Here is a 27,790-nt window from a genome sequence, read left to right as displayed (position 1 = left end):
ATTTAATTTCTTGTCATCAGCAAGGTGTGGTCTGTTAAATAGTTTATATTTTCATTTTGGAAGACCATAAGTGCAAGGAGAGATACTTTTTATCCCACAGGAAGCTTGTAATCCACCCCAGTGAAGGCATTATAGGCACACGGATTACAATGCGATTTCCAAAATCTCTGTGGTTGATCACTCCTGGGCACGTTCATGGCTCCTAAGTGGTAGAGCAATAGGCCTAAGACGAAAAACTTGCCATGCTAGCATTTTGTTAGAAAACAATGTTGGAAAGATATCTTTTAAAAAATACTTGGTTAGTCACAAGCACTGAATGCAAAATGTTACATAAACATTCCACAAAACACAGTGTACATGAATTACCAACAGCTTCACACACTTCAAGCCCCAGTTTCTAGAGAGAAGCTAACTATGTTCACTAACCATTTCTAGATCAAAAACTATCTTCTTTTGTCTGCAAAGTAAGGTTTTGCTCTTTTACTTTTTTTTTTTTCCTACTGGACTGGACAAATCCCTGACGACCACCCCAGACACACTTCAACAGTCAGAGCCCCAAATATTTCTTAAGATGGTAGATAGTTCATGTAAATTAGCTACTTACATTTCTCCTTCACCACGTGGCAAAAGCCTTTCTTTCCAGCAAAGTTATTTTATGCCTACAGCTGTAGTATATTCTGGTGACAGAGGAAAGAAAGGAGTGGTATGCGAAGAGACATATCACTTTGAGTGGAGCTCCAAGACAGTCTCCAGAAAACTAGCTGGTGTTCTGCATGACCGTAGCGGTTATTACTGGAGGAATTTTCCTCCAGGACCATTTGCCACATGGAACGGGAACTGGATGGCTGAGTTTGTCCTGTTTGGTGGGCCATCCATGCAGGCTGACAGGGCAGGTTTTGGGTGGCTTGTCCCTCTCACCCCTATGCTGCATTGCTACCTTGCTGCCCCATAAGGCTGCAGATTGCATCTCTGGGACACACAACTGTTATTCTGCAGATGTTTAAACAAATCAGACAGCTGCACAGCTCTTTCGTTCATATTGACGAGGAAGCCTCCACTATACCTTTGCAATAGTCTCACAGTATAACACAACAAAGATTTCCCTTAGAAATACGTTTATTCCAAGGTAGAGACCTGACTACGTTACATATAACAGCTACGTATGAGAGTTTTAAAAGCTAACTCAGCAGATCTCCAAGGAACATATTCCTCTTGATATTTTATGATAATTCTCTAAACATTTATACTTACTGTTGCACAGAAGCTCCAGTGTACATGGTCAGCGCACCTGCATTCCTGTTTTTCATAAATTCCTTCAGTCTCACTTATCAAGGAGTAAGTAAATTTAGAAAAGAAATGTACTGGAAACTCTTCTTCTCTGTGGTAGGCATGTACAGCTTTGCTCAACAGTAATTTGTCAGAAAACTATATATAGATACCTGGGAGATTTAAATCCTTCTTGCTTTTGCAAGTCAGCAGTTTTTTCTCTTCCCCACTTCATTAAAAGGACGAGATAAGGATATTTTCAATTACCAACTTTCCATGATTGCGGCAGTAAATACATACTATATATAGCTATTTATTTTAGTTAAACTTCTTTTTACTAAGAAGAGTTTATATACAGCTCTAATGTCATTAATTTATTTGTGGTGAAGACAAATGCCTTCTAATTATTTTTTTTTTTAAATGACCCTGGTTTTCCACAAAAAAAAACCCAAAGATTTTTTTATAGTTTTTAACCTAGGAGAAATTAATAATGAAAGTAAGTTAACTGCTTTTTTGTAGTATCTTATAATGTTCATTTAATATTTAGATTACAGGTAAAACATGCAAGTCTAGACATATAGCTAATTTAAGAAATACATTTGCAAGCATATCATTAGAAATACATAAATCATTTGCAAATCGTCTCCTTTAAGGAGATGCTCACACTGTCACTTCAGAAAGAGTCTCAGCATTTAACGTTACTGCTCCCCAGGCAACCTGGCTGTTACTGTCCTTTTCCCGGCTCTCAAATGCCTTGCAGCTAAGCTTGGAATTAGAAACGTTAGTGCTTCTAGTCCATTCAGTGCAAAGAGCACGTCGATCTTTGCCCTCTTTGCTTCCCTGTGCTCCAACAGTCTGTACCCATCTGTTAGAGCTTTTCTTATCTTATATTTAGAGTGCAATACCCTTTTGGGCAAGAGCAGCCTTTTTACCCCGTGTTAATTCAGCAATGGAGACAAGAGGGTCTTGACCCATAATGAGGATCCCAGGTGCTGCTGCAATAAAATTAATGGTAATGACTTTTTTTTTTTTTTTTTTTTTTTATGCTGTCAGCTAAAGCGTTAGAAACCTGCTTTGCAGTTTTTTGTGTTTGGAGTCCAAATCATGACAAAATATACAAAAAAATGCCACAAAACAAAACCTTGATGAATGTCAGTTTTAAGGTTGCTAGCAAAACTTTGGGTCTGTATGTGTGCAGTGTGGCATAGCTGTTCAATTAATCTCACCTCTGCCCTGATCTTCTCGCCTGGTCAGGTCTCACCATCAGAGAAATTCATGCTAAAGTCTTTCAGTACTTTATTTACATGGCAATTTCTAAGTCCTAACAGTAAGTATATTAACAGTCCTGACTCTGAATCCGCAAATAGATTCTCCTAGGGGCAATGAGAATGCTAATCAATACCTTAAAATCTCTGTAAAAAAAAGTACTCTGTAAAAAAAAAAAAGTTCTCTGTAAAAAAAAAATCTGTGTGATTCTGTGATTTGCAACAGCAAAATACAGAGAGGACTATAGCTTTTATAAAAGCGGTGAAATATGCTACACTTATTTTCATACTGCTTGTTTAACGTCCAGCGATCTGTTAGAGTGGGGCTCTTTACTTCTGGACTCCTCTTTAAGAGTTTTCTTTGCTTCTCAAAGCTGAGTAATGCAATAGGTGGTCCCTGAGAGTCGATACCTTCCCCACACCTGCCATGTCCCCCACTTCAGCAATCAAGACAATTTTCAGTAGCTTCTACCTGTTCAGATGCAGCCTCCCAACTTGGTAAAACATGGGCAGGTGCCTCAGCACAGAAGATATTTCCTTTAGTTGGTCTAACTACAAATGAAAGAGTAATTGTGGAATTGTAACAAAACCATGCCAGTTTTCACCCGCCCAGCCTGTGTAATCACATGGGGGATGATATGGCAGTATGGAGTTCAGTTCGGGTCAGTGTAGGCTGTTGCAGTCTACATGACATCCATTTCTCCTTGTCTTCTATGCTAATAGCGTCCACGCTAGTTAGGTAACAGCTAAGTATGCTAACCCTCACTGCAATCCTCTCCTTGCTTGCTCCATAGATTTTGCAATATCACTTAAGTCTTTTCCTCTGCATTCTTACCTAAGGAACCACTTGTATTACTTTCTGGACCAGGACCCTGGCCCAGTCAGGTAGCCATACAATAAACAGTATTAATACTTTATTTGCTCTCGCCTTGTCTTAATTTTGTAATTAAGTAACAAGTAACATCTTTAAAACGATTTTTTCTATGTGTCATTTGAATCAAGGAAGTCAAGATCCAAAGATATTTGGCTTTGGTGAGGGGAAAATCAATAATGGGGTATTTTGTTCCAGATTATATCTTAACATAATAGCAAAACAAGAATTTGCAACGTAATAAATACTTGATGTAAACAAGAAATAAAAAGTAAAGAAGAAAGCTAGTTTCTTAATGAGAGAGCATACCACGCGTTTAAAGTTTGTGTAATTTACAGCAGTTCCGAAATGAAACATCTGTCTGCAGGTCTGACGGTCTTTTCGAAGTACGTGACATAAGGAAATCCTAAGAATTACCATTTTTATCTATAGCTGTCTTAGATCTGACAATGAAAATTACTTAGAATAATTAGGTATAATTAGTTTTACAGAATCTGGCTTGTGTAAAACTTTACAGACTGTAGCATGCCACAACATATTCTCACAACTTCACATCAGTTTCTTTTGCTGAAAGTAGATACTAGTTAACTTTAAGCACTGTCACCTGAAAGTACAAAAGAAGCAAAAATATTTTCCAAGGTATGTGAAAATGGAAGAAAGCCTGGAAAGGAATAGTCTTGAATAGGAATCTTCATTTTGATCTGGAAATGATTTTCTATTCTGGTAGCAGGAAAACCCTTCTTTTATCAAGCACCTGCTCTGTTAAAGGGCAGGAGAAAGGATAAATAAATAGAAAATAGGAATATACACAAAGGATGTTTCTAGATTAAAAATGTAAGGCATGCTTGTGCTATAGAGGAAAAGAAAAGCAATTTTAGTCATTATGATATGTCTATGGAATGCAATATGCCATTCTAACACCCTCAGATCTCTACCTATGTGATGGGGCTGAAAGAGGTAGTCCAATCAAATATTGAAGCGGCTGCTGAAAAGATTTCAAAATATATAGCAAAGGCTTTGTGGCTTTAAACTAGATTGAGACATTGTAATTTGAACAGCCAATCTGTGAGCTGTGGAACCAGAAGTAGAATTTTCTGAGAAATCCTAACAAAACATCCTATTACACCAAAGCGTAATAGACACTAATGTTTTTGCAGACTGGTACAAAGCCCTCCGAGGAGGGTAGCGTAACCCTAGAACAAGCTGCCCAAAGAGATGGAGGCCTCTCCAGCCTTGCTAGTTTTCAGGGCTTGGATGGAGCAAGCTGTGTCTGACCCGATTTAGTGTTGGTGGTTGTCCCATTTCAGCTAGCTGGCTGCACAAAATAAACGCCAAATGTTTTCTCCAGCCAACATTTCTATGATTTGAAGTACAGCAGTTAAGGGTTAAAGACTGATGTAATTTCTAATTGGATGAGCAAGACTTATATGCACATTATTTGCATCTTTCAATAAATCATACTCTATGGCATTCCAATTACAGAAGTCATGTGGAAAGGTCATGGTGTTATTTTACCTCTTGGGAATATTGCCTCTAATGGGCTGTACACTGACCAGATTTTCCCCCTATGTATGGCATTGAGAATTTCTATTACAGCTGCAGAAATTGGTCCAGATACAGCTTTTCCACTGAGATAAGAACTGCATTGTGGAATTAATGAATTATTTGTAGTTAATATGCGCTTTGACGCAGCAGGACACTCAACTTTGTCAAATCTCAGGGGCTTCATCCAAACACCAGATTTTTACTTGTCACTTAAAAATTGTGCAAAATTTTTGTCAGAGGTGCAAAATATTGGAAATGTATTAATAACTACATAAAAACCTTACACTCCCTTTAATAAGGTACTTTCATCCCTACTTTTTCTGGGCTGCAAATCCAATGGGGTGTCTCAGTCCTGGGGTATTTTGTGATTGCTAAAATGGTTCAATCAGAAGGCAAGGTACGCTGTGTAAAGGAAAATATAGTTTAATCAAGGAACTGAGCCTGTAGAAAAGAACAGCAGGGAAGAATGGAAGAATAAAACCTACTAAGACCCAAAGCAGCTGAAATACAAATTAATGTTAAACCAAACGCATGGGAAAAGTTTTAGTTCAGTTCAAAAAACAACATTTTGATTTGGGAAAACTCCATCACAAAAATAGAGTTCTGTGTATTCAAATGCAAAATTGAATTATTTACACAAAATTAATTTCTATGGATATTTTAAAATTTAAATTTCTATTTTAATTCCTGGCAAGGTCTGGTATACACAGGTTTGAAGTGAGGGATATTAATAAAGAAAACCTTTCCTAGAAAGTATGTTTTACATATAAAGCAGGCAGAAAAGTAGGGCCAGGTTTTCAGATAAGCCTTTACGAGACTTTCATTTGTAAGTGTAGGTCTTTACCATTGTCAGACATGTTTCCACACACACTTCCAGCACATGTCCAGGTGATTACAGCCGTGCGTATAAAACCCCCTTGTAGCAGTTAAATTTCTCTGTGTCTATTCTAACAGACTGACAAAGGAGTGAAATAGTATGTGCCTCTGCTTGTATTGTACTAAAAATTGTGCATAACTATGATTCTCCGCAAACAGGATTTCCTCTTCAAAAACTGGATGAACTTTCCCTCCCTAATTATACTTATTCAAAAGTGTAACCCAATCAGCTAGAAGAAAAAGTTTTCTTTCATAAATATTTCACACTATAAGCTTGTTCGAATTGGGCCTCACATACAGTATTCTACACCAGAATTGTTTTAACCATTCAGGTTAAAACAGACTTTAAAGAAACATTTATCCAGCAGACTTTAAAGAAACATTTTGAAGTTGTTTTGAAACAAATATGTACATTTATTCACTATAATTTCTTCATGATTTTATCTAATTTATCTATTTTTTTTTCTTACAAGACTAGAAATTGTGAACCTCAAACATCAATTAATGGAAAATCTACACATTGTGTGTACAATAAAAGCGTTACTTTTACTGAGGAGTAAAATTCAAAAGGATTCAAAAAATGTTGTAAATATTTAAAAGCTTTCTAGTGTAAGGTATTCTCCCAGGGCTTAAAGTTTCTGTCTCAACTGCCTTAGAATACATCATCACTGTGAAATGCTTCAGTACTGTGGTACGTTGTCTTTTTCAAAGGATGTACAATGTAACAAGTGCTGTTTGTAATTATTTGTGAGATGAGTACTTTAAAAAGTTTCATAGCTTCAAAGCAATCATCTTCTTTTGGTTGTCTAGTTTATTGCTATTTATTACTCGTGTATGACATTCCAGGGGCCACTTATTTCATGTCAGAAATAACCCAAACTAGTTGGCTGAGTCTCTTAGATACTGATGCCCCAAAATACTTCACAAGAGTGGTAACCATCAACCATTTCCTTCATATATTAATTAGAAGTGAATTTTCAGCCCCCTCCCCCAACATACACAATAAAAAGCTGAGTATACAGGTATGTATATTCCACACAACAATGGACCAACGATACAGATACCCCAGGTCAACAGAGCATTATAATTAGTTTTACTAATTGAAGATGTCGGCACTAATGCATGACACAAATATATTTTTTTTTCTTAAAGTTGCCTAATAAAAAGCAGAAAGGACCATAGCTCCAAAATAACAGGTTCTGTTATAACCAATGACAAAAAATTAAGAATATCAATAACCAAAAACATATCCAAGCAGACTGAAGGAGAGATTAAAATCAGTCAGGTACAGAGATGACAGATTAAAATGAACTAATCATGACTAGTGAATGATGTCCTGTGCAATTTAGTCAGCATGAAGTTGTTTCCTCTCCTGCAAGGATTCATAAATCTACACATGCCGATTCGAACCTGATGGATGTGTGAATCTGGAGGGGTGAAACTAGACCAATATTTTATAGTAGAATACAGATTTCTTGGCCAAGAGCCTTGGAAATTTCCAAGTGCTCTCTCTGGCAGTGAAGAGGATCCACTTAGTTCTATCAGTGCAACAAAACAAACTGAACTGAAAATAGGCAAATAGTTATCTCAGAGGGTTCAAAAGCAGACTGATAATTACACAATTTTAAAATCTCATTTTTTATACTACTTTTTGTTCTGTTTTTTGAATGCTTGGATTTGGTAAAAACTGTTCCCATCACATCCAAAAATAAATGTATTAATTCTCTAACAGAAGGAAATGCTGTACAGAGACAGAGCTGGAATGATCTCGGACCATTAATAGTTAAGACAATTCATATCTAAAAAAGAATAATAAAAACCAAGCCGCTATCTCAACTTTGATAGCACCTCTTTTGTCACATTTAGCCATTTCAGCTGTTAAACTGCTTTGCAAATACTTCATGATACACGAATATGTACCTGTTTCTACAATACTTTGTGAGGATTAATATAACATGAAAATATGAAGAGTCAAGAGTTAACTAATTATTGCTTTAACAAATTATACAGTATATTGACCAAGAATGGGAGTAATGATGTTGATTCTTCCAATATGATTTCTACTATTACTTACTCCATGGTTTTACTGGGTCCAAGAGCACCAGAAACTCACTGACATATGTTATTTGAGGAAAAACTAGGAGATACACATACCTAAAAATAGCCTTTCTTCTGAAAAGTTAGCCTGAGTTTTAACCTGAATAAACGTACCAATGACGCAAATACGTCTTGTCAAGGATATGCTTAAATCTGCATCTTCAGAATTCTTGGCAAAATATCTCAGGACCTTAAGAAAGCTAACAAAGGCTGCCTCGCGTTTCCTAGCAGAATCTTGGAAAAAGCTTCCCGGCAGCAAAAACTTCCCAAGCTGTTGAAACATGAGAGAGTTAGAGGGCATTGATTTTCTTAATGGATATTTCAGCTTGATGCTGACTTACAAAATTCTGGTAAGACTGAAGCTACCAAGGAGCCACAAAGGACTTGGAAAGAATTTAGGAACCCAAGCTCAAAAGTATAACATCAACTTTTCTAACACACTAGACACCTACATTTTGGACAGTCTGCATCAGCCACCTTCTGCATCAGACCAGAAATACCATCACCTTTGCGTAATTAAGACCCAGAACATCTCTCCTGTCTGCACCCAGTGGGGGTCCTTCAGCCACCTTGCCCCTGCATCTAAATCCCCTGAAGGACTCAATGGGGAAGGTAGTTGTGAGCTCTTGTTCTTTGTCTCTCAGCCATCACTGTAATAGCAAATTTAATTGCAAAAGAGTATGTGGATTGCCATTTCACCTAATACCTCATTGATAAAAAGAAACGTGAAAGACTTCAGATATCTGTTCTCCTCAGCCTTGGAGACTCCAAACCTTCATCTCTAGATTCACCTGGACACTGAAGACTCTAGGTAGAGACTCAGGCATTGGCTATTCCTCTGTTGAAATCACATCAGTTTGGGAAGGAAAAAACTAAGCAGGACTCAAGGAAGAAAGGTGCCCAGAAAGCAAGCCAAGTGAAGTAACCCATAGACCAGGACATGGTGCCCTCTTAAAGATATTTGCCTTGTACCTGTATCTTCTGTGCCTTCGACACACGTTCCAGTGTCTGAACGCCATGCTGAAGAAAAGTGAAATTTGGTAACAATGTCCCTCTCTCCTTCTGTGACCAAAAGAAATCAGTGGCCTTTTGGTTTGTTCTTCACTAGAACAACCTGCTTCACATCTGTGCTCTAGATGGAGACAACCCCAAGCTGCTTGTGCAAACCCAGAGGAGCGCACGAACCGCTGCAGAAAGGGGCAATCCTTATTCGCAGAGGTGCAACACTGAGCAAACAGGTAAACTTTCAGAAAACTCAACACTGCTACATTTACCAGTTTGGATTAACACTGTTTGAGGGATTTCTATGTTAAATTCTATTACATGAAACATACATGTCATTCAGTACCTGTGAAAATGGCTTATAACTTCCCTGCAGCCCAGCGGGAGGCATACAAACCTCCAGTGAAAGGGCCTGATGACAAAACTCTATTTTCAGCATTTCCTACTGGTTCCACGCAGGTGCTATGTACCTCATTCTGTGCCTAAATCTGCCACCCATTGCCCTGAAAGCTAACTCGGTACAAAACCTTCACTGGGAGCCAGGTATCCCTTTAAAGGCTCTGACCACAAGTGTGTGATAAATGAAGTGTTGAGGGGAAGTTTTCTATTGCAGACCATGTGAAAGTACAGTGGTTCAGTCATGACTGAGTTCTGATTTTCAGAAGTGCTATAAATTACAAAACTAACAGAAGATGAGTAAAATCTTGAGATAAGAGTGGAGGTATTTTATTGAAATAAAAATTTAAACAACTGAAGAATAACCTTTAAAGTCCTGATTTGAAAGCTTCTCCCAAAGTAAACACATATACTTTATTTTCTATAAAAGCACAGTTTTTTGGGTTTGGTTTGGTTTGTTTTAAATTTTGCTTTGATAACAACTCCTCCATAGTCAGAATGCTGTAAGTGGTACTGTGGGTGGACTAATAAAAAGTTGCAGCTGAATTTCTGGTGGACAGGAAGGGCTTTTTTTCAAGACAATTACACAAATTATACCTGACAGCTTTGACTATCTAAAGGAACCAGCATCCTGACTCTTGGCCTTCTCCTAATCTCCTCACTACACTCAAAACAGCTGAGTTTCAACAGCTCATATGGTTCCCACAGAACGAATGCCTTTAGCAACAGAAAACTTTTTCAATATTATCTGTTTCCCGTAGAGACAGATCGAAAAGTCATTTCTCATATTTGATAAGAACTTGAAGGGGAATATCTCGGTATACACTAATTCAAAACAGCAGCCAGCAAACAAAGAACCTATGCCTAAATCTGATACCAGTTAAACCTATAGAAATGAAAGCCAATATGCTGAAGTCAATGGAATTAGAGTGGTAGGATCAGCCAAGAACCTCAACTCAGTCTAGCCCCTACCCTGTATCAGCTAACAGAAAATTAACCTTATTCTGCAGGTTGCTGAAAACCATGCCGTGTCTCAGGGAAACGTCTGTTTCCGCAATGAGAACAAATGAGGGGAACAAGGTGGAACGTAACAGAGAGCGATCTGAAAAAGCTAGAAGGGAAAAGCAGGACAAGGAGCATACAGCTGTCTCTGGCTGAGAACGACCAGTTCAGGAGTCATATTTTTATCAGATATTAGAGTCAAGCTGCTGCAAGCGGAACAACTCTTTCCTCAGATGGAAGAGCTTGCTGAGGTAAAGGTTTCTAGCACCTGAAAACAGTGACGATACTGGATATCTTCCAAATACCTCATGTATTATCCATTAAAATAGCAATACTAAAGCTAAGCAAGAGATCCAGATTTTAACACTATATTACACTGGTATATTTCCCAATGCCACCATGTCATGAGAGTTCATGAATAATATTCCCAGACACTGTATCTTTCTCATTGTGCAACCACATAGCTAAATTTGTGATTGTAACCATGTTTTTAAATTATTTGCAACGAGAACGTTGCCTGAACAAGGATGAAAAAATGAAAAAAAGGCTCATAATTAGGCCCAGAAAGAACAAAGCAAATACACTTTTTGGTTCTGGGTATTTTCATAGGGAGAACTTTATCACTCCCATTGCCCCAATCCAAATGCAAATTAAGCATCTCATTTATTTAAATTAGCCAGAGAAATAGATACACAGAAGCAAAAGCTGCTCCCACTAAAGTCAATGTTGTGAGATCTGGGCTATGGTGCATATCTGATGGCACAGCAAGGTTCAAAGTATTATGTTAACAGGACTGCAGCTTTAAAATATTTGCTTTAAGTGTTAGCAAAATCTTGGTCTTGAAATCTGTGCTGCAGGCTTTCTGAGGAAGCGCTAAATGGAGTAAGGAAGTTGCTAAAAGCTTTTTTCTCCCTCCGCCTCTCCCCCCAAAAATAGAAGCAAACATAAAAAGCAAAGAAATCTTTTTATTCCAGGCATGATTTTCCTTTCTTAGAACAAACCTGTTCCTATATTTCAGATGATGTATGCATTGCAGCATCCATACCCAGGGTACTAGTTTTTCAGGCGGACACCACCTGAGACACTACAGTGAAGAATAAAACGCATACTTTCCAAGGGGGAGACACATTCCTTTTAATAAAAAAAGTATAGGAATTCTATTTTTTACATTGTATTTTTGGTGCCACCAATTAGAAAACCCCTTAGTGCCTGGAATGAAATTTGTATAAGACCTATCGATGGAAACTTGAGTATCCAGTTTTGACATTAATGTAATAAAATTAAAAGTTTAAAAATTAAAACTGATAAATACTGATAAATAGATCATATTCTACTGCTTTGCCTGCAGTGAGAAATCTCTTACATGCTCTCCAAAATGGCGCAAAAAATTTCCAGTTGGGGCCTTCATATTATCCTCAGTGTCTTACAATAACACTACCTTTATTACACTCCAAGCAAGATCTCTCATATGCATTATTTGTTTGTGATTTATTATGATCTCCAGATCTCATTTTACTTTGCTTAGTCACTCATACCCTTAACCACACCTACTGTTCTCCCCCTGATATATTGCCTACATGGATGCTGTGAGGCGTAGCAGTCTGGTAACTTGAAGATTTCTTAAGGTGAAAAGAAAGGGTGGCTACATATAATCAGCTGTGTACCACCAGAGTAGCCAAAATTATAGCACACAGAGGGCCAAGCCTTAACTTCATTGTGTTTCACCAGCAAGTAGTTTGCATGTGGAGAGCAACAGAATTTGCACTGATTGAAGAAATTACAGAATCATATTTTTCTGCTCGGATATGTGACACATAAGCTTAAAGAGAAATTTTATCAGTGTTGAAGTGGTCTTTGCAAAACAGTGGCTTCATGTCAGGTATCTGGAGTTTTCTGAGCTCTTTTTTAAAAAATCGGTTTCTAATACTTTAACATTTTAAAAGTGTTTCCCTTAAAAAAAAAGGAAAAAAAAACAACAAAAAATCCCCAAAGCCATAAAATATTTAACTTAGTGCTAGAGAGAACTTAGAAATAACCATTCTGACAGATACAGAATTAATATCTCTAGGTGCTTTGCAGGATTCATTGCAGTGTAATATTTATTATACATTTATAGCATCTAAATATTTTAGAGACTATCCATGAAGGTGGTAAAATAGCTTTCCAGACAGAAGTGCAAAACCATACTTTTGGAAAAAGCCAAAAATAAGATCAGGCTGTAAGCTCAACAGAGAAGCCCTTTCGCCAGGTAGGAGTCTAAAGCCTCAGAGAACACACCACCAAGTGGTGCCTTGGCCCATCCATGGGGAGGTACATTGCCTGCAGCTGTCCAGGGAAGGTCACCGGGCCTCACATTGAGATGAGCCAGTGGTAAGAGGCTGTTAAGGAGCAGTTCCTGCCTAGGAAGCCCACTAGAAGATGATCAGTGCGTGATAACCCAGATACAATACTCTTCACTGAGACACTGGTGGGACTTTGTGAAATGACTCTGTTTCAGTTAAACTGGGATTTGTTCTAATGAGGTTGTTGGGACATTTGCTTATTACTGCCATTGCCCAAGAGACGACAAAACTGAGGGGTGAAAGTTAATGTTTTTGTAGCAGTAAATGCCAAGAGTCCCAGGGTATATAAGGAGAATTTCCTGAACGCAGCCTCAGCTGAGGGAAAAGGGAGAAGGATAAGCTGCGAGAGGGGAGTGCGGCCAGCAGCCCCACAGGGGAATAAGGATGCAGCCCATCCTCATCAATGGGACTGCAATGAATGCTTTGAAATCAGCTATCATTTGTGGCCTATATAAGATGACAATGTGTCTTCATAGCTTCTTCCTGCCAGAGACACTCTTCTTTCTTTTTTTATTATTATTATTATCTGGATTTGTTTTTCTGTTAGCAGTATTTGACCAATTTGTGCACCGTGAGCTTTCTTTGTATATTCTCCCCTACAGCTGCAGTCTTTTCTTTGAGAGGTTGGCACTCTATGAGGAGTTCAGAAGCAGGTCACAGACCTGGTTTACAAAGGGAGGGAGAAATAAACAGCCAACTAGAAGAATAAAAAGACTCCACAAAGCTTTCAGTAACCTATGGACAAACTGGACAGATGTATTTATTGGACTTTTTTTCTTCTTTTCCTCTTCCTGACCTAGCATGCTCACCTCATCTGAGGTCAGGCCCTTGTAACATACTTGTCATTTTTCCTTTAGACTTATAGCTATTAGGTGGTATTTAGATTGATGATAATGGGGTGAAGAGAGAAGAAAGAAATCAAAGGAGACAAGAATAGGGCATACTGCAGTTTGAATGCACGTCATGGAACCTTTGGTCACAAGTGTTTGCATCATTTCCCTCACCAAATATTTCTTCTGTCGGGAAACTCTATGTCACCATTACATACTCTTTGTTTATGAAAGAGATATGCATGTTCTTTTCCTCTCACAGACAACTTACATATTCTAAATTATTCGTATGTTTTTTAATCGTGTCTCTAGTACCTAATAGCATAAAGAAAACTAGTAAGGCTTACCCCTTCCTGTTAATTTATCACTGGCTTTGTTTCCTTTCCTGCTTCAGTGAACACATAATACATTTAGGCTAAAGGTAAATACAAGTAGAATTAAAAGACAGAATGCAAGGAACTGGAAAGAAAAGGGAGAAAAAGGGGTGCTTGATACTGGTATGGTATCTGAGATAGCAAAAGAAATACATCTCTACAGTAAAGCGAGAATGACCCATGTGGGAAGATGTGGAGTATCAGCTGTTGCACTAGCGGGCAATACACCTTCGACAGCGTACAAGTACCTAGTGATGCCAGGCTCCTGTACAAGGTATATTGTTCCCCCATCATATGTGGGTACAACCCCTAGAAATAATAATAATCCTTAAACAAAAAAAGGAGGAGCTTAAAATGCAGAGTCAATCTGGAACACTCAATGAAGACAGAATGAAAGCTGGGGTAGAAACTAAACATTGGATCAAAATTAAGCAGTCCAAAACCATCTCTCCACTGACAAACACCTCGTCTGCTGTCCAAAAGAGCATAAGCCTGTAAACTAGCTGTACAATATTTCCAAAGGTACTTTTTAACCTGACGGCATTTCAGGGCCTATCTGTTTCAATGTATAGTAAGGAATAATCAGCTCACTCGAGGGAATGCCTCTGTTGAAGAATTTGCCTAATTTGCAAAACCAGGATGAACGTTCTTGTCTACTCCTCTACACAGTCTATCTATCCCTTTCCTATCCAGATCCTCAATGTCCCAAACATTGACCCACTCTTAAAAATCTCGTTGTTTTCTACTTTTCCCATTATTTTTTTTCATTTTAACCCTCTTTTTCAGATTGACCTGAAATTCTTCCTTTTCACCAATCTCTTCCTTTTCTCTACAAACAGCACTAAATAATTTTATAAGAATAAACGAAAAAGGAAATAGAGGGACTTATACATGTGGTTTTATATATTTACATAGATATATACATAAATACACACATGTCCATATATATGTGCGTGTGTATGGTGGAAAGAAGAACTTACCTATGTCCCAGGTAAGGGGGTTATTCTGTTCCATCTCCCTTTTCCCTATGACATACCAAATGCAGGCCATCCAGTGAGCAAGCAAGGCAAACATGGACATGAGAAGCGTGAGAACAATTGTGCTGTGCTGGGAGTAACGATCCAACTTCTGAAGGAGACGCAAGAGGCGTAGCAAACGCACTGTCTTTAGGAGGTGGACAAGAGAAACCTGGGAGCAGAGGGAGAGAAAACAGCTTGTCAGCAGCTGACTTCTATCACACAGTTCTCTTGTTTCAATGAAAAGAAATTTTATCTTCTAAAGCTCTATGAATTTTTGCCCACTCTTCGTTCAGTTATATAGCTGCATGTTATGTTTAGGCTAAATCTTAAGACAGCAGAGAATAGCAAAGAAGACAGCTAAAAAAAATGTTTACATTTGCTGTGTACATACATATTTATGGTTTCTGATTTAAACCAAACAAACTTGAAATACTGGAAGATCTTTCATTTTGTCTTTTTTTTTCATGCAAAGTCTTCTTTTGGATTTAACTTAAAAATTTATGTTTGTGCAAAAAATGGATCCTTCCCTGCTCTAGAACAGAAACATAATTGTCAAACTGACCAATGTTCATGTGATTCCAATATGATACCATACAACAAACAACTTCAAGTACGCGCTGATTTTCAGTTTCTTCTAATAACCAAACAGTAGGCCTAACTCAGCTATGTATGAGATGAAACCAGCTGAATAATTAAGCCTGGAAGAGGCAATAACATAGAACAGATATTTTGCAAAACAAGGAAGCAGAGAAATGAGGGGATACTCAGATTTGTTCTTCAAATTTAGACCTGTGTTTGGGGGCCTGGGCACACTTGACTGCTCTGCACTAGGTTGGAGTCCAAAAAAAGCTTGTATTAAAACTTCTAACGCTACTTAAATTCCTCACCTAAAATATTATTTCCTTTCAAGTGCACTTGGCAAAAAGAGCACCTGATCTGCTCAGCACCCTAAGTATACATCAGTTTATGAAGTATATGGGCTGTGGCCTTAGAGGAGATGCCGCAATACACAAAGTGAGGAGTCCCTGGATGACCCCATCCCTTCCAGAACATCCTACATTCACACCAGAGTGTGTGCACAGCTCCCAGTTTTGCATGGAATATACTTGTCTCATGTTTCAGCTGTTGGGTAGACTTACAAAACAATATGCAGATTAACATCCTAAATATTTTTAATTTAATTTTTTGAAGATTAAATAGGTATAATTTTCATTAACAGAAAGCTTTTTTCCCCCCTTTCATTAATGAGACATTAGGATTAATACCTACTTGGTACCTGGGTGATACAGGATACATGCATCAGCTAGAAAAATAACATCAAACTTGACATGTCTGCCCACAGCCTTCCCAGAACACAGTAATGAGCTTTCTGAAAGTCTAAAAGCACAGCTCAATCGACATCCTTTAGCTTTTGCTAATCCAGAATAACCTGAAGCTAAGCCTTTCTGTTTCTGTTACCAAAACTGATAATCTGAAATCTGAATTTTACTGGTGCGCATTCACTAACAGCTAGGTCCAGGTTGACTGACAAATTCTGTAACATGGGGTATTTTAGATTTATTCATGAAGACTTAACAATTCATTGATTTTATTTCAGTCTCAGGAATGCAGTAGGTGGGAAACCTGTAAAAAAGGAAATAAAAAATCTACAAATAATCTTTTTTTTTTTCCACTATAGTTTTGATAGTGTGTGAGCAATTCTCCCACAAGCTTCTTCATACAGTATTTACTGCCCATTATTTCTTTTTTTTTTTTTTTTCTGCAAGAACCTTTACATTTTTTCTCATGTCTGTAGTAGGGGAAAAAAGAAAATCAACAAAAACATGACACCTTTTTAAAATACTTTGAAGTTCACTGCTGTCAGGAATAAGATTTGACATTAGAGCACACAAACAATTACAAGGTCTTCTCTTCTTGCACTTCTTTTATCCATCTTATGTCATCTACAATAAGTCATTGAAATTAGTTATGTCTGTGGCCTTAAGCACAAGAATATCTTCAAGTCTGAGGCAGAAGGCTGTAAAATATTTGAATCAATTGCTATATTTGTATTAATATCATTATATAACTATTAAAATAGAATTATTTTAATTGAATGCCATGCCACTATACCAACTGCCTCTTTTTTCTGTGGTAATTAATTTCCCAAAGTCTCCTTTTCTTCTCTCTCATCAGCTTGTTTTTACCAAGTGTAGTTTTGTTGCAGTCTTAACGTAAAGGGATCCCTATTCATGACTGACTCTTCAAGATCTTGTAGTAATATAAACTTAGAGATGATTGTATATATAATGATTATACACGTGCTATGGCCTTCACATTGGAGCCTTTATCTTTACATGGGTGCTTATGTTCAACCACATCACAACCAAATAATGATAACTTAGGTGAAATTATTTTTTATTAGATTCTTACAAATAAGGAATTTCAAAAGGGCTGTTACAATAATAAGTGTGCCCTGCCAGTTATCACTTGTGACTAAATTCTGACCATTTTTATTAAGTTACAGAACACTGACAGGTATAAAAACAGTGACATTCTTTTTAATGTGGAGACATGTTTTGTTTTAAGACCTAAAGATCATCTCATTTCAAAATAATTTCTGCATAAATTTGGACACAGATGTAATTAATCATATGTAATTGCACTGATTTTTCTCATTAGTCATGCCAAACACTCTTCTTGTATTGTGTCCAATATGTCATTGGAAGAACTGAAATGCCACCAAGCAGCTTTCTTTCCTATGTCACAAATTTAGAAAGACAAAATGAGGAGTCAGCACTCGTACTTGTGCCTGCATAGATTTTGCTTTGCCCCCAGATACAAAACCATCTAAATTTTCCATTTGGTTAATCATTTCAGACTAGCTGTGTTAACCTTTTTCTGTCAAAATGACAGAGACAGAATTTTATCTAAAACTAACGCAAACTCAATCATAGCATAGTGCTGAGAAATACTGAGAAATAAAGTTGCTACAAACTGAAGTGATGAAATTCTCTGCTTGGAAGAATCATCAACTACAGCAAAAAAAGAATTAATAAGGAATCATGGTAAATTTTAAGAGATTACTATTGGCAGGGATCTTTAATCCTTTTTGTCTGCTTGGTTAGTTGGTTTTCCTCAAAAAATGATACTCTTGCTCTATAACCACCAATAGTTACTCAGAGAGAAGCAGATTTGGTCATTATAATTAGTGCTTAATGGCCTGTTTTTTTTGCTTTGACAGCATTTTGCACCACATTTCCACAGACTAAGGGATCATTTATGTCAGATGAATATAAGCATGGAAGGATCTGGGGTCTCATCAGGCACTGAGGTTAGGCAGGAACGTGCCTGAGGTCTCAGACCTCTGAAGAGTGACACAGTAGAGCCAACTCATACAGTTTCACTTTTTTTTCTTCAAAATATCTCCAGGGATGGTGACAGACCACAGCTTTTTCACGCACTCTAACTCCACAAATCTCCAACTGGAGGATGACAGTTATGTGCCATACATACATAGGTATGTATGGCACTATACCTATAGCTTCCAGAATTTAGAGCATCCCTAAAGGTTTGGCCTTTGTGCCGGGGCCTGAACAGCAAAGGAGTGAGATGCTCCCTGATGCCCCTTCTCACCGTTCTGTTGAGGCAACATCTGAGAGTCGATGGAGTGAAAATCTGAGAACAGACATGAGGAAATGGCTTATTAAATCATAAAGTCTGAAAACAGTGGAATGTGATTAACACCTCCCCCCACCTCTTGAAACAGTTGATAGTCATTGTTATCTTGAGGATCACATTAACAGTTGCCAAGTCTTGGCACGATAAGGAATATGATATAGTAAGGCACTGTGTTGTCACTGAGGAATCATATAGAGAACAAACTGACTGAGTTTGCTGGGGTGTAGACTCCCGAATTCTGGATTTGCTCTCAATTACCAGAGAGAAGAGAGGGTTGGCCCTCGACTCTACTGTGTAGTGGTCTTGACTATGTAGCAGCTAGCCACCAAAGTCAGGCCAAAGCCAATGAAGGAAGCGGACTGGACCTTGCAAAAACTTTTAACAAGGCATTTAACTCCTGGAGCATCCAGGGAGCTGTGCCGGTAGTCAACGTTAATTATGAGATCAACACAGCTATACATTGTTTATTACTTGGGCCTTATTGTTAGGGCTTAATATATAATTAATTATCGCATTAAGGATCCACTGGTAACAGAGAGACATTTCAATGCCCCTGGATATTCTTAGTCACCATATTAGCAATCTTATTAAGGGAAAAATGGTTTAAAAGTACAATAGATAGGAGATGTGTATCAATCATACTGTAGTAGCATTTTTTAATATTGTGACATTTTAACTGTAAAGATAATTATTGGATAATACTTAATTTTCCAGAATTCAGTAGGGAAATCATAAAAGTCTTCCCAGTTAAAAAAAAAAAAAAAAGAAAAAAAAAAGAAGAAAGAAATATCAATTTTGTTTTTTTAATTTTCTCTTGAAGGAAAAGATCAGACCTGGTTCGGTCAATGAAAAATTCTTAATGGAAATTAAAGCAACACAGTTATGCTGGCTGTTTGGTTTTATTGTAAGCGATAAACTGAGACAGTAGTGTTTTTAAATAGATTACCCGCTGGTTATAAAAAAACAGTGACTGAAGAATGTGAACTATTAACTGTCTGGTTTTAAAAGGTACTGCACTAGCATCGGATTGACAGTTCTTAATGTAACAAATGGAGTGAAAAGGGAGATCGCCGAAGGAAATGGAACTAAATGATAAAACCAAAGAAGACACATAGAAGGCTTCCTGTCTAGTGTTTTTCTATGCTTTTTTCTAATATGTGTCTGTCCTATCATCTATATACTTGTCTGTAACTCATATTTAATGAAAATGAGATTGAGTGCATCTGTTCATAAAAGATCAAAATTCTGAGAATTAGAAAGTGGACAGCTTAAAAGCCTAAGTCTCTTATGTGAAAAATCCACAAAATTGAGAAACCTCTGCCAACATTTTTTTCCAAAATAAAACTTTCTGATTTTGGGGATGTGGGGGTGTGTGGTGGTTTTTTTGTTGTTGTTTATTTGTTTTGATTGTTTGTTTGTTTTCTTAGTAGATTTTTATTTTATTAAATCTAATAGGACTATCAACAGAAAAACCTTTGTCCTAGCGCAAGTAAACCAATACAAATGTAAACCATGATGATTGTGACATCACCAAACATTAGATCCACACCTTTTTCAAAGCTGCTTAAGTACTTTGTCATTATATTCCTAAAAAAGATGATTTGAAACCAAAGCCAAAGTTAATGACAATTGTAAGTACTAGATATTAGAACACACAAAAATTGGTGATCATGCTGTAATTTCTGCACCAGCATACAGAGGTAAAGAGAAAGAGATCCCCAGTTCAGTGAAGAATGCTACTATACCAACCATAGCAATGATTTACTTTACCACAGTAACAATTAATGAATCTTGAAAAATTTAATTGAACTTATGCAGCATGAGAGAGCAAAAGCTATAGGGACATGTATTTGAGTACAGTAAGTAAAAATGAAGCTAACATAAGCGCAACTGTTTACAAAGTAAGGATAATTGAATTAAAAAACATGGTACATATGTGTCTTTCATAACAACGAATGGCCACTTTCACACCCAATCCTGTAATAATTTTAATCAACATGTACAATTACATTGTATTCCTTCTTTCAGCATCCAATGTGAAAATACTCTACAAAGCTGAAAAAGACACCAAGGTATTTTAGCTCATTCAGTTTTAGCCTGGAGAAAAAAAACCCAAACAAAAAAACCCCTCTTATAAAAAGAACAATTAAAAAACACAGGTTAGTACTTACCACAGTGACGTTGAAAGCATAAAGAAGATCAAAAGGAAGTGCAGCAATTAAATCAATGATAAACCAGGTAGTCACGTAGTGGATACAAATAGATCTTGCTTCAAATATAACTTGGCCAGACTTGCTGACATATGTTGTTCGGAAATTTAAAATAATATCTGCTTGACAAAAAATGAAAAGAATCAGAGATAGTGATTTCTTGATTCCTGGGGATAACACCATAACACTGATTGTTTTTCTTATGCATGACAAAAACCAGATGAAGAATCCTATACAGAAACAAATAAAACATAGTGGTAAGAGATCCACATACACAGAGTTAAAGCAATTGATGCACAAAGTTTTTCTTTGTAAGGTATAAAAAGAATGTTTAAAACACTTAAAATTCACTGATTTCAAAGGTAGCTTGAATTAAAAAAAAAAACAAACCACCAACAAAAAAACCCAAACCACATTACTCTTTAATCGTACCAAATATTGATAGAGTATTTTTCTTAACGACAAATGAAGGTATGTTGTGCATAAAACACATTTATGTTTCGAGATAAAAAAAAAATAAATCATTAATTACTTTATTTAAAAGGAGTAATTGAAACTTTCTTTTTGTGATAACTGTCCAGCACAGAGAACTAATGTCATCCTCAAGGATAACCACTTGTTTATCAACAGAAAATTGCTGAACTCTATTGAAAAACAGCTTTTGGGCTATGGTGAAGATATGAATTGCTTGGTGGCTTGTGCATTTTGCGTGTTCCTATCTAACATTCCAGGATAAGCGTCTTTCAATATGAGTATAGTTTTGACATGTCCTGCCAAAACACATTAACACTTAAAGAAAAGCTCAGGTCTTGACAACAGTCTCAATTATTTTCATGTCCTATAAGACAAAGACTATAATCTGTCCTCGAGCTATGCACCCGGTTTCTACCAACATTAGCAGGAACTACTTGTGCAAGTTTTACAATGTCAGAAAAGAGTGCAGCCAACCATCAAGGCTGGTGTTTTACAGCAAGATAATTAGCTGGCTGCCTTGCAAACTCTAATGCCTCACGTTGAAGCCCATCTCATAAAAGAGAAAGACGTGATCCCAAGTGTTAGGAAGACATTCAGAGTGTGATTGACTTTTTTCTCATTAGAAAATAACAACCGCAGGGGGATGGTCTTGGCAGCCTGAAAGCCAGTGGACTTGCTTTAATGTCCAGGTTATGAGAGGCAGCTTTCTAGATGCTAGTCCAGTCTGTAACAGACTTGTCAGCTGTGTTATCTGTAATCTAGGTAGCCCATTCTTAAGTGTTACAAGGCGGGAACCACATTCCCTGTGCGCTCTACCTCTGTCTATGGCAGCAATGGCAGCACTGACTCCCTTCTCTCTGCCACATGATGCACAAGAGGATACGCCTTCATTTGCCTCTTCTACACATTGCTCTTTTAGGGAGGTGCCAGCAGGAGCTGCTCGGGGCTGGCTTCGCACCGTCTACAGTACAGAGCGTGCAGATGTCTGGGAAGTGTTTCCTGCCCAAACAGATGTTTCTTACAGCCTCTGTGGAAGAGGAGGTTGAAATGTCAAATGGAAGCACCTGCAAGTGAAATTCAGGCTCTTGGCCTCCTCTTTGCCTCTCGCAAATGGAAATAAACACAGAATGTATGTATTATTTCAGTCTATTAAAGGGATTTGTTTTCTCTTTGGATGCAGATATTTCCTTTCCTCACAGCTAGTTGCTTGTGTGCTATGTAAGCCTGCTCCAAATCAGCACATTCCTTGGGAAAAAAAAAAAAAAAAGCTTTGAAGTCCTAAAAATGAAGCATATCTCAACTTTTGTCTCTCCATAGTTAAAAACATATTGAACACTAACAGTACTAGCATTGTAATTTGGTTTTAATGCAAATCAAGTTAGAAGTAAAAAAAGGGTAGTAGTAGTCAGAATACTAGTAGGAGTAGTAGATGTATCTGCTCTTGGTTTTGTAGGCAGTATCTGGGGCCAGAGAACTTTTCTTCCTGCTATACCCACATGAGAATGACTGCCTAATTTCCAATATACATTTTATCCTGCAATTTTCAATCGGCATATGAGAAATGTCTGCAAAAAACAGCATGCATGAAAAAATAGACTCCCCTCAGACAGTAAAATTGAAGGATAGTTTTTGTAGAATACGGCACGCAAAGCATTGCTACCACTAGAGTCATAAAAAGATTAGTGGGTGAGCTTTGACCTATTTGCAAGCTTTTGTACAATCTAGACAGGAAAATGCAAAAATGAGCATGAAAAGGTTTTTTTTCCCCTGTGGTTTATGAGAAAATCAAGAATTTTAAAAACAAAAGTTTATGCTTATATGGAACATGTACACTGAAAATGGAATAAGTAAACATTTATGCAGGTCTCTTTAAATGAGCCAGATTTTATTACATTTTGGTTGTTAGGTATATTTCCCCTTTCCCTATTTTTCCTATTTACTAAGATTTTTTTTTTTTCCACTTTTCCCCATGTTTTCTCTCTTTTTATTGAAGTTTTTTGTTTTCTGTGCCATTACTTCTGAATAAAACATGCTTTGGAAATGACACTTTTCAACAATGCTGTTAGTATAATGGGGACAGTCAGTAAAGGAGACTACTGTAAAGCAGAGCAAGAGAAAAAGTATCTGACCAGGTTCATCTTAACTGAGTAAATGAACTTGATAAAAAACAATCCAATACATTATAAAAGCTCAATGGAAAATGCTGCCTCATTGATAGAGCATGGATTGCCACTAGTCTATATTAAAGCAATTTTTCATTTCCAGAATTTTAGTTTAGAATCTTTTGGTACTTAAAGAACATTAAAAATGGAAGTTGCTTGACTCTCAGTATACCAGGACAGCATTGGAGAGTGGTACCTACAGGATTCAAATGCTCAGGGCTAGCGTTGCATATGTTCTGCATATGCAGATCCAGTATTTTGTAACAACTTCTTTCTCATGCCTTATGAACACAAGTACTCAAACAGAGCAGGCACACAATCCATGCAGAAATTACTGTTGAAGTTCTACAACAGAGTTTACACTATTGTTCTTGCAAAGGAGCTTGAAAATTAAAGCCAACCACCAACTAACTTCACCCAGTTGCTTACACTTCGTTTTAAATATAACGGAGTAGCTGACACTCAGATGAATTTCTAACTCTTATCCAGGTGTGAGCAGGAGATCTGCTGCAGTCACTCAGTATCTATAACTATTTCTATTTTAAGAACAGCAGTATCAAACTTTGATTCCTTTAGCAGATTGATAGAGATGTTTTCCTCCATGTTTGCTGTGATGTGCTGCTTGACCATTGCAATGATGGAAGCTATGAAGAATTGGAGCTAAATATCTCTAATTTTCTAGGGCACATGGTACAAGAATGTTTGCCTAAAGCACTACCGAATGTTGGTATAATGTGTTACAGAAGTGTCAATTTTAACATCTTGTTTAATTCTATTCAGATTTGCATTGAGATACCCATTTTGAAATTTGTATTATGTTTGATGATGCTCTGAACCACAAAAGGATCTGATGAAATTCATAGCTGCTATGAAACAGTCATGTTTCATTATATAGACTCAATTTCTTTCTTCCTCTTAACTGAAAAAAACCTCAACCAGGTTTCAAAGTTTCATCGCCCTAGAGTTTTTCTTAAAGTTTTTGTAACATAATCAGAGAAGCGTTTCTATGACAGGTCAGCTTCTATAAAATATCAATTAGGTTTTCATTTAACATGTAGTAAGATAAATGGATAAATGCACATTTAATAAATTTTGTTGCCATATGCATATTTTTCATATACATAATCCTCACCCTTAAAGAAAGGATAATTCTGTCTCATATATTCACAATTTTATAACAAATAAATGTTAATACCTCCAGTTCTAAAACATTTTGGTATTTTGTGTACTATTTTCAAGTTCTTCAGTGTACACAGCAGAAATGGTTTTTCTGCTATATTTCATCTTGTCTTTCACTTTTATGGCTGTTCTACTTTGCCAGTGAAACATGGGCACAAACAATGAATGTATGCTTTTTTGCAAGGACAACTTATGCCCACAAAAAGAGAGGCAGTTACTGAAAAATATCATCTATTTGTATTATGTAGGATGATAAACACAGCATAAACACACATCCTTCAGTTTCGGATATATACTGGTTGTTCTATATGCTTAGTAATAAAAATTCCTAACAGTTCATAAAAACAATAACTACCTAACATGGGATTAGATATTCTGTGGTAATTTGGGATAAATTAGTGTTGCAATCTATTTTAATGGTGGGGGGAAGTTATTTTTGACTAAAAATAAGTTACTGTTTGGATCTGGAAAACACGATCCTACCATACATACATTGACACTGTGAAAATATGACATAATCCAAAATGTGCACTTGAAAGTGTAAAAGAAACTTTTTTGAAAACCACAAGTGCTTTAGCAACACATAAGTTGGGAACAAATTTTAAGCACGAATCAACATTCAGGACATTAAGGAAAAACAATAAGCCTTCCTAGTTAAAAAAACCAAATCAAACAAAAAATGTCACAAAACTGTAAGACACAAAATAACCCATAAAATGTAAACAAAATGCAGAAAGTATCAGTGACTATCAAAATTACAAGTTTGAAAGCGCAAACAAAAGATAATTAAGTTTAAATGGCTAATAAAACTGACGACATCTGTAGAATATTACAGTCCACGTACTTTCTAAAAAGAAGAAAACTAAAACTCTGGCTTTGGAATGAAGTAGGGAGATTTATTACTCTAAATGATGCTACAGATGGCACAGAAGCTTATCATATAACAAAGGAAGCATTAGACATTTCAAGGAGATTTTTGAAGACAGAGTTCCACCTAATATTCTAAGTGGAACTTGCTGCGAGCCGCTTTCTGAATCACCAGTATTAACTTCTAATAAAATCTCAGAAAATTGGAAAAATGTCAAGGAAATAGATTTTGCCATGATAATTTTAATAATTCAGGGGGGGGAAAAAAAAAACAACCAACACTAAAAGTGATGATCCAGAAAACAAGCTGTTTCAAAATGTTGTTGCTATGGGTTTATTTGTAAACAAAACTGTTTCTGGAGGATTCGTCTTGGCTGATTAAGTTCAGAGTGATACAGTAGTTTTTAAGAAAGAAGATGGATGACTGTGGCCAATACAAATCCAAACATGAAATGGGCCATATATCTCCATATAATAGGCAAAACACATCTAAGACCCAAGAAGGAATATCTGTAGATATCTGTAGAAGGGGAGATTCTGGCTTGGAAAACAGATGCACCAAATGAGATTTTTATAGCTGAGGGCAACAGTATGGGCGTAGTAGAAAGCTATAGCAAAGCAGAGAAAATCACCTGGGAACAGAAAACAGGTCATGCTGTTGGTGAAACAACTACAGCCACACAACTCGCAGCACCCACACCTCAAGACAAATGAAAAGAGAAAAAGAAGAACTACAAAAAAATACCTGGAGTTCACTTTACATGATGTACTACAGTCAACTTTCTTGGTTTACTCAGCTCCAGAATACTAACAGGAGAACTGACTTTTACTTGTTTTCATCCACTGATAGGCTCATTAGGCAAAACAGGATACACAGGGCAGACATTAGGTAAATATATTTTGGAAATCAAATGTGGCTCAGCAAATGAGGTGTTGAACTCACATCATTTGGATTCAGGTTCAACACTGTCATACTAAAGATACCTACGTTGCGTGCAAGCACACAACACTTAGATACATGGACTCATGTAACTTACACGCATGAGGTGAATTTATATCTATATCTGCTAGGGAGAAGAAAGGCAGGTTTGACTGTGATGATCATCCTTTGCAGCAATGAGTTACTCTGTTTTTCCCTTAATTTCATAGCCTTGGGGGCAGGGGTATGTGTTTGATTTGCATATCTTCCTACGTGTTCTTTAGGTAGCTATACACCAAGCTGGGTAAAGTCAGATCTTCTCTTCATTAATTTCATAGCCTTGGGGGCAGGGGTGTGTGTTTGATTTGCATATCTTCCTATGTGTTCTTTAGGTAGCTATACACCAAGACTGGGTAAAGTCAGATCTTCTCTTCCAGCCTGTTAGCTTTCACACTCAAAAAGCCAGGAAGCAATTTTTTTTTTCCACACTGATACACTGCTGAGGGCAGACAGAGAATCAGCACAGAGAGAGGATCATGTTGGATCATTCCTTTGAGGTATTGGAAAAGATTTCTTTAGGATGCGTTTTGATCAAATGCCCAGTTCTAATGCCAGATCTGGGTCTAGAAAAGAGTTACTTGCTGTCTTATGCAGTTTGAGGCTAGACAGCATGCTAAGATCATTTGACATACACTAGTTAACTTACACCCTGCTAGTAGTGGATCTATGGTATTTCTGACAGTTTGGTCTCCGTCATTCCCTCCCTTTTACCCAGTAGAGTTGAGTCTCCTAAATTAATGAAATTTTGAGGGAAGTTCTCATTGTTTTGGCACAGTGTTGATCCTTCAAATTTTGCAAGATTTAGTGCAAAGCCTTAACAGAAAGTGACCTAGATTCATATCGGAGGTTATCTTGTTCCATGGATTGAGGTCTTGCAGGTTATAATTGGTTCATGCTTTAAGAACTACTGTTTTCATTCAACAAAATCCTCAGGCTGAACAGAACATATAAGCAAAATCTGAGATCCAAAAATTTTAGATTAGATCCCCAAGTAGCCTCAGCTGGCCCTGCATTCTTCAAGCTACAAAAATATTCTGGAATTTTAATTAATACAATTAAGACGTGAAATTAGCATGATTTCATATGGTTCGTAATGAGCAAGGGGGTCACCAGCTCCACAGGTGCTTAGTAGAGTTAGTTGGTTACTATTCACATTTACAGATCAGTATGGTAGCACCAGCCACATAGATAACTGCTTCATGCAGATTTGCTTGATATAGGTAAGAAAGAAAGATCAGGATATTTACATCACTACTATTTTGAAACTTCTCATTCTCATTTGTCTCAGAAACCTCCAGTATGTAGTTATCGAAGTTAGAAAAAGGATTTGCTTACTTATTGCACATTAGCATCGGAGAAACAACTAAAGCTTTA

At 37.0% G+C, this 27,790-nt stretch overlaps 1 protein-coding gene across 1 annotated transcript in view; it reads right to left on the bottom strand.

Annotated features, from left to right (window-relative positions):
• The window catches only part of KCNH8 (potassium voltage-gated channel, subfamily H (eag-related), member 8), a 194,017-nt gene that overhangs the window by 55,190 nt on the left and 111,037 nt on the right, over window positions 1–27,790 (bottom strand). Inside the window, exons 6-7 of the mRNA XM_009888927.1 lie at window positions 20,717–20,874; window positions 14,847–15,054 (exon numbers count right to left, since the gene is read on the bottom strand). Of these exons, the coding sequence (XP_009887229.1) occupies window positions 14,847–15,054; window positions 20,717–20,874 (366 nt within the window). The remainder of the gene's footprint in view (window positions 1–14,846; window positions 15,055–20,716; window positions 20,875–27,790) is intronic.

This window comes from Charadrius vociferus, unplaced genomic scaffold (genome assembly GCF_000708025.1).
Source record: "Charadrius vociferus isolate BGI_N301 unplaced genomic scaffold, ASM70802v2 scaffold217, whole genome shotgun sequence".
In the NCBI taxonomy this organism is placed as follows: Eukaryota; Metazoa; Chordata; class Aves; order Charadriiformes; family Charadriidae; genus Charadrius; species Charadrius vociferus.
The sequence above is the reverse complement of the archived record's forward strand: the minus strand, read 5'-3'. Positions and strand labels throughout refer to the sequence as shown.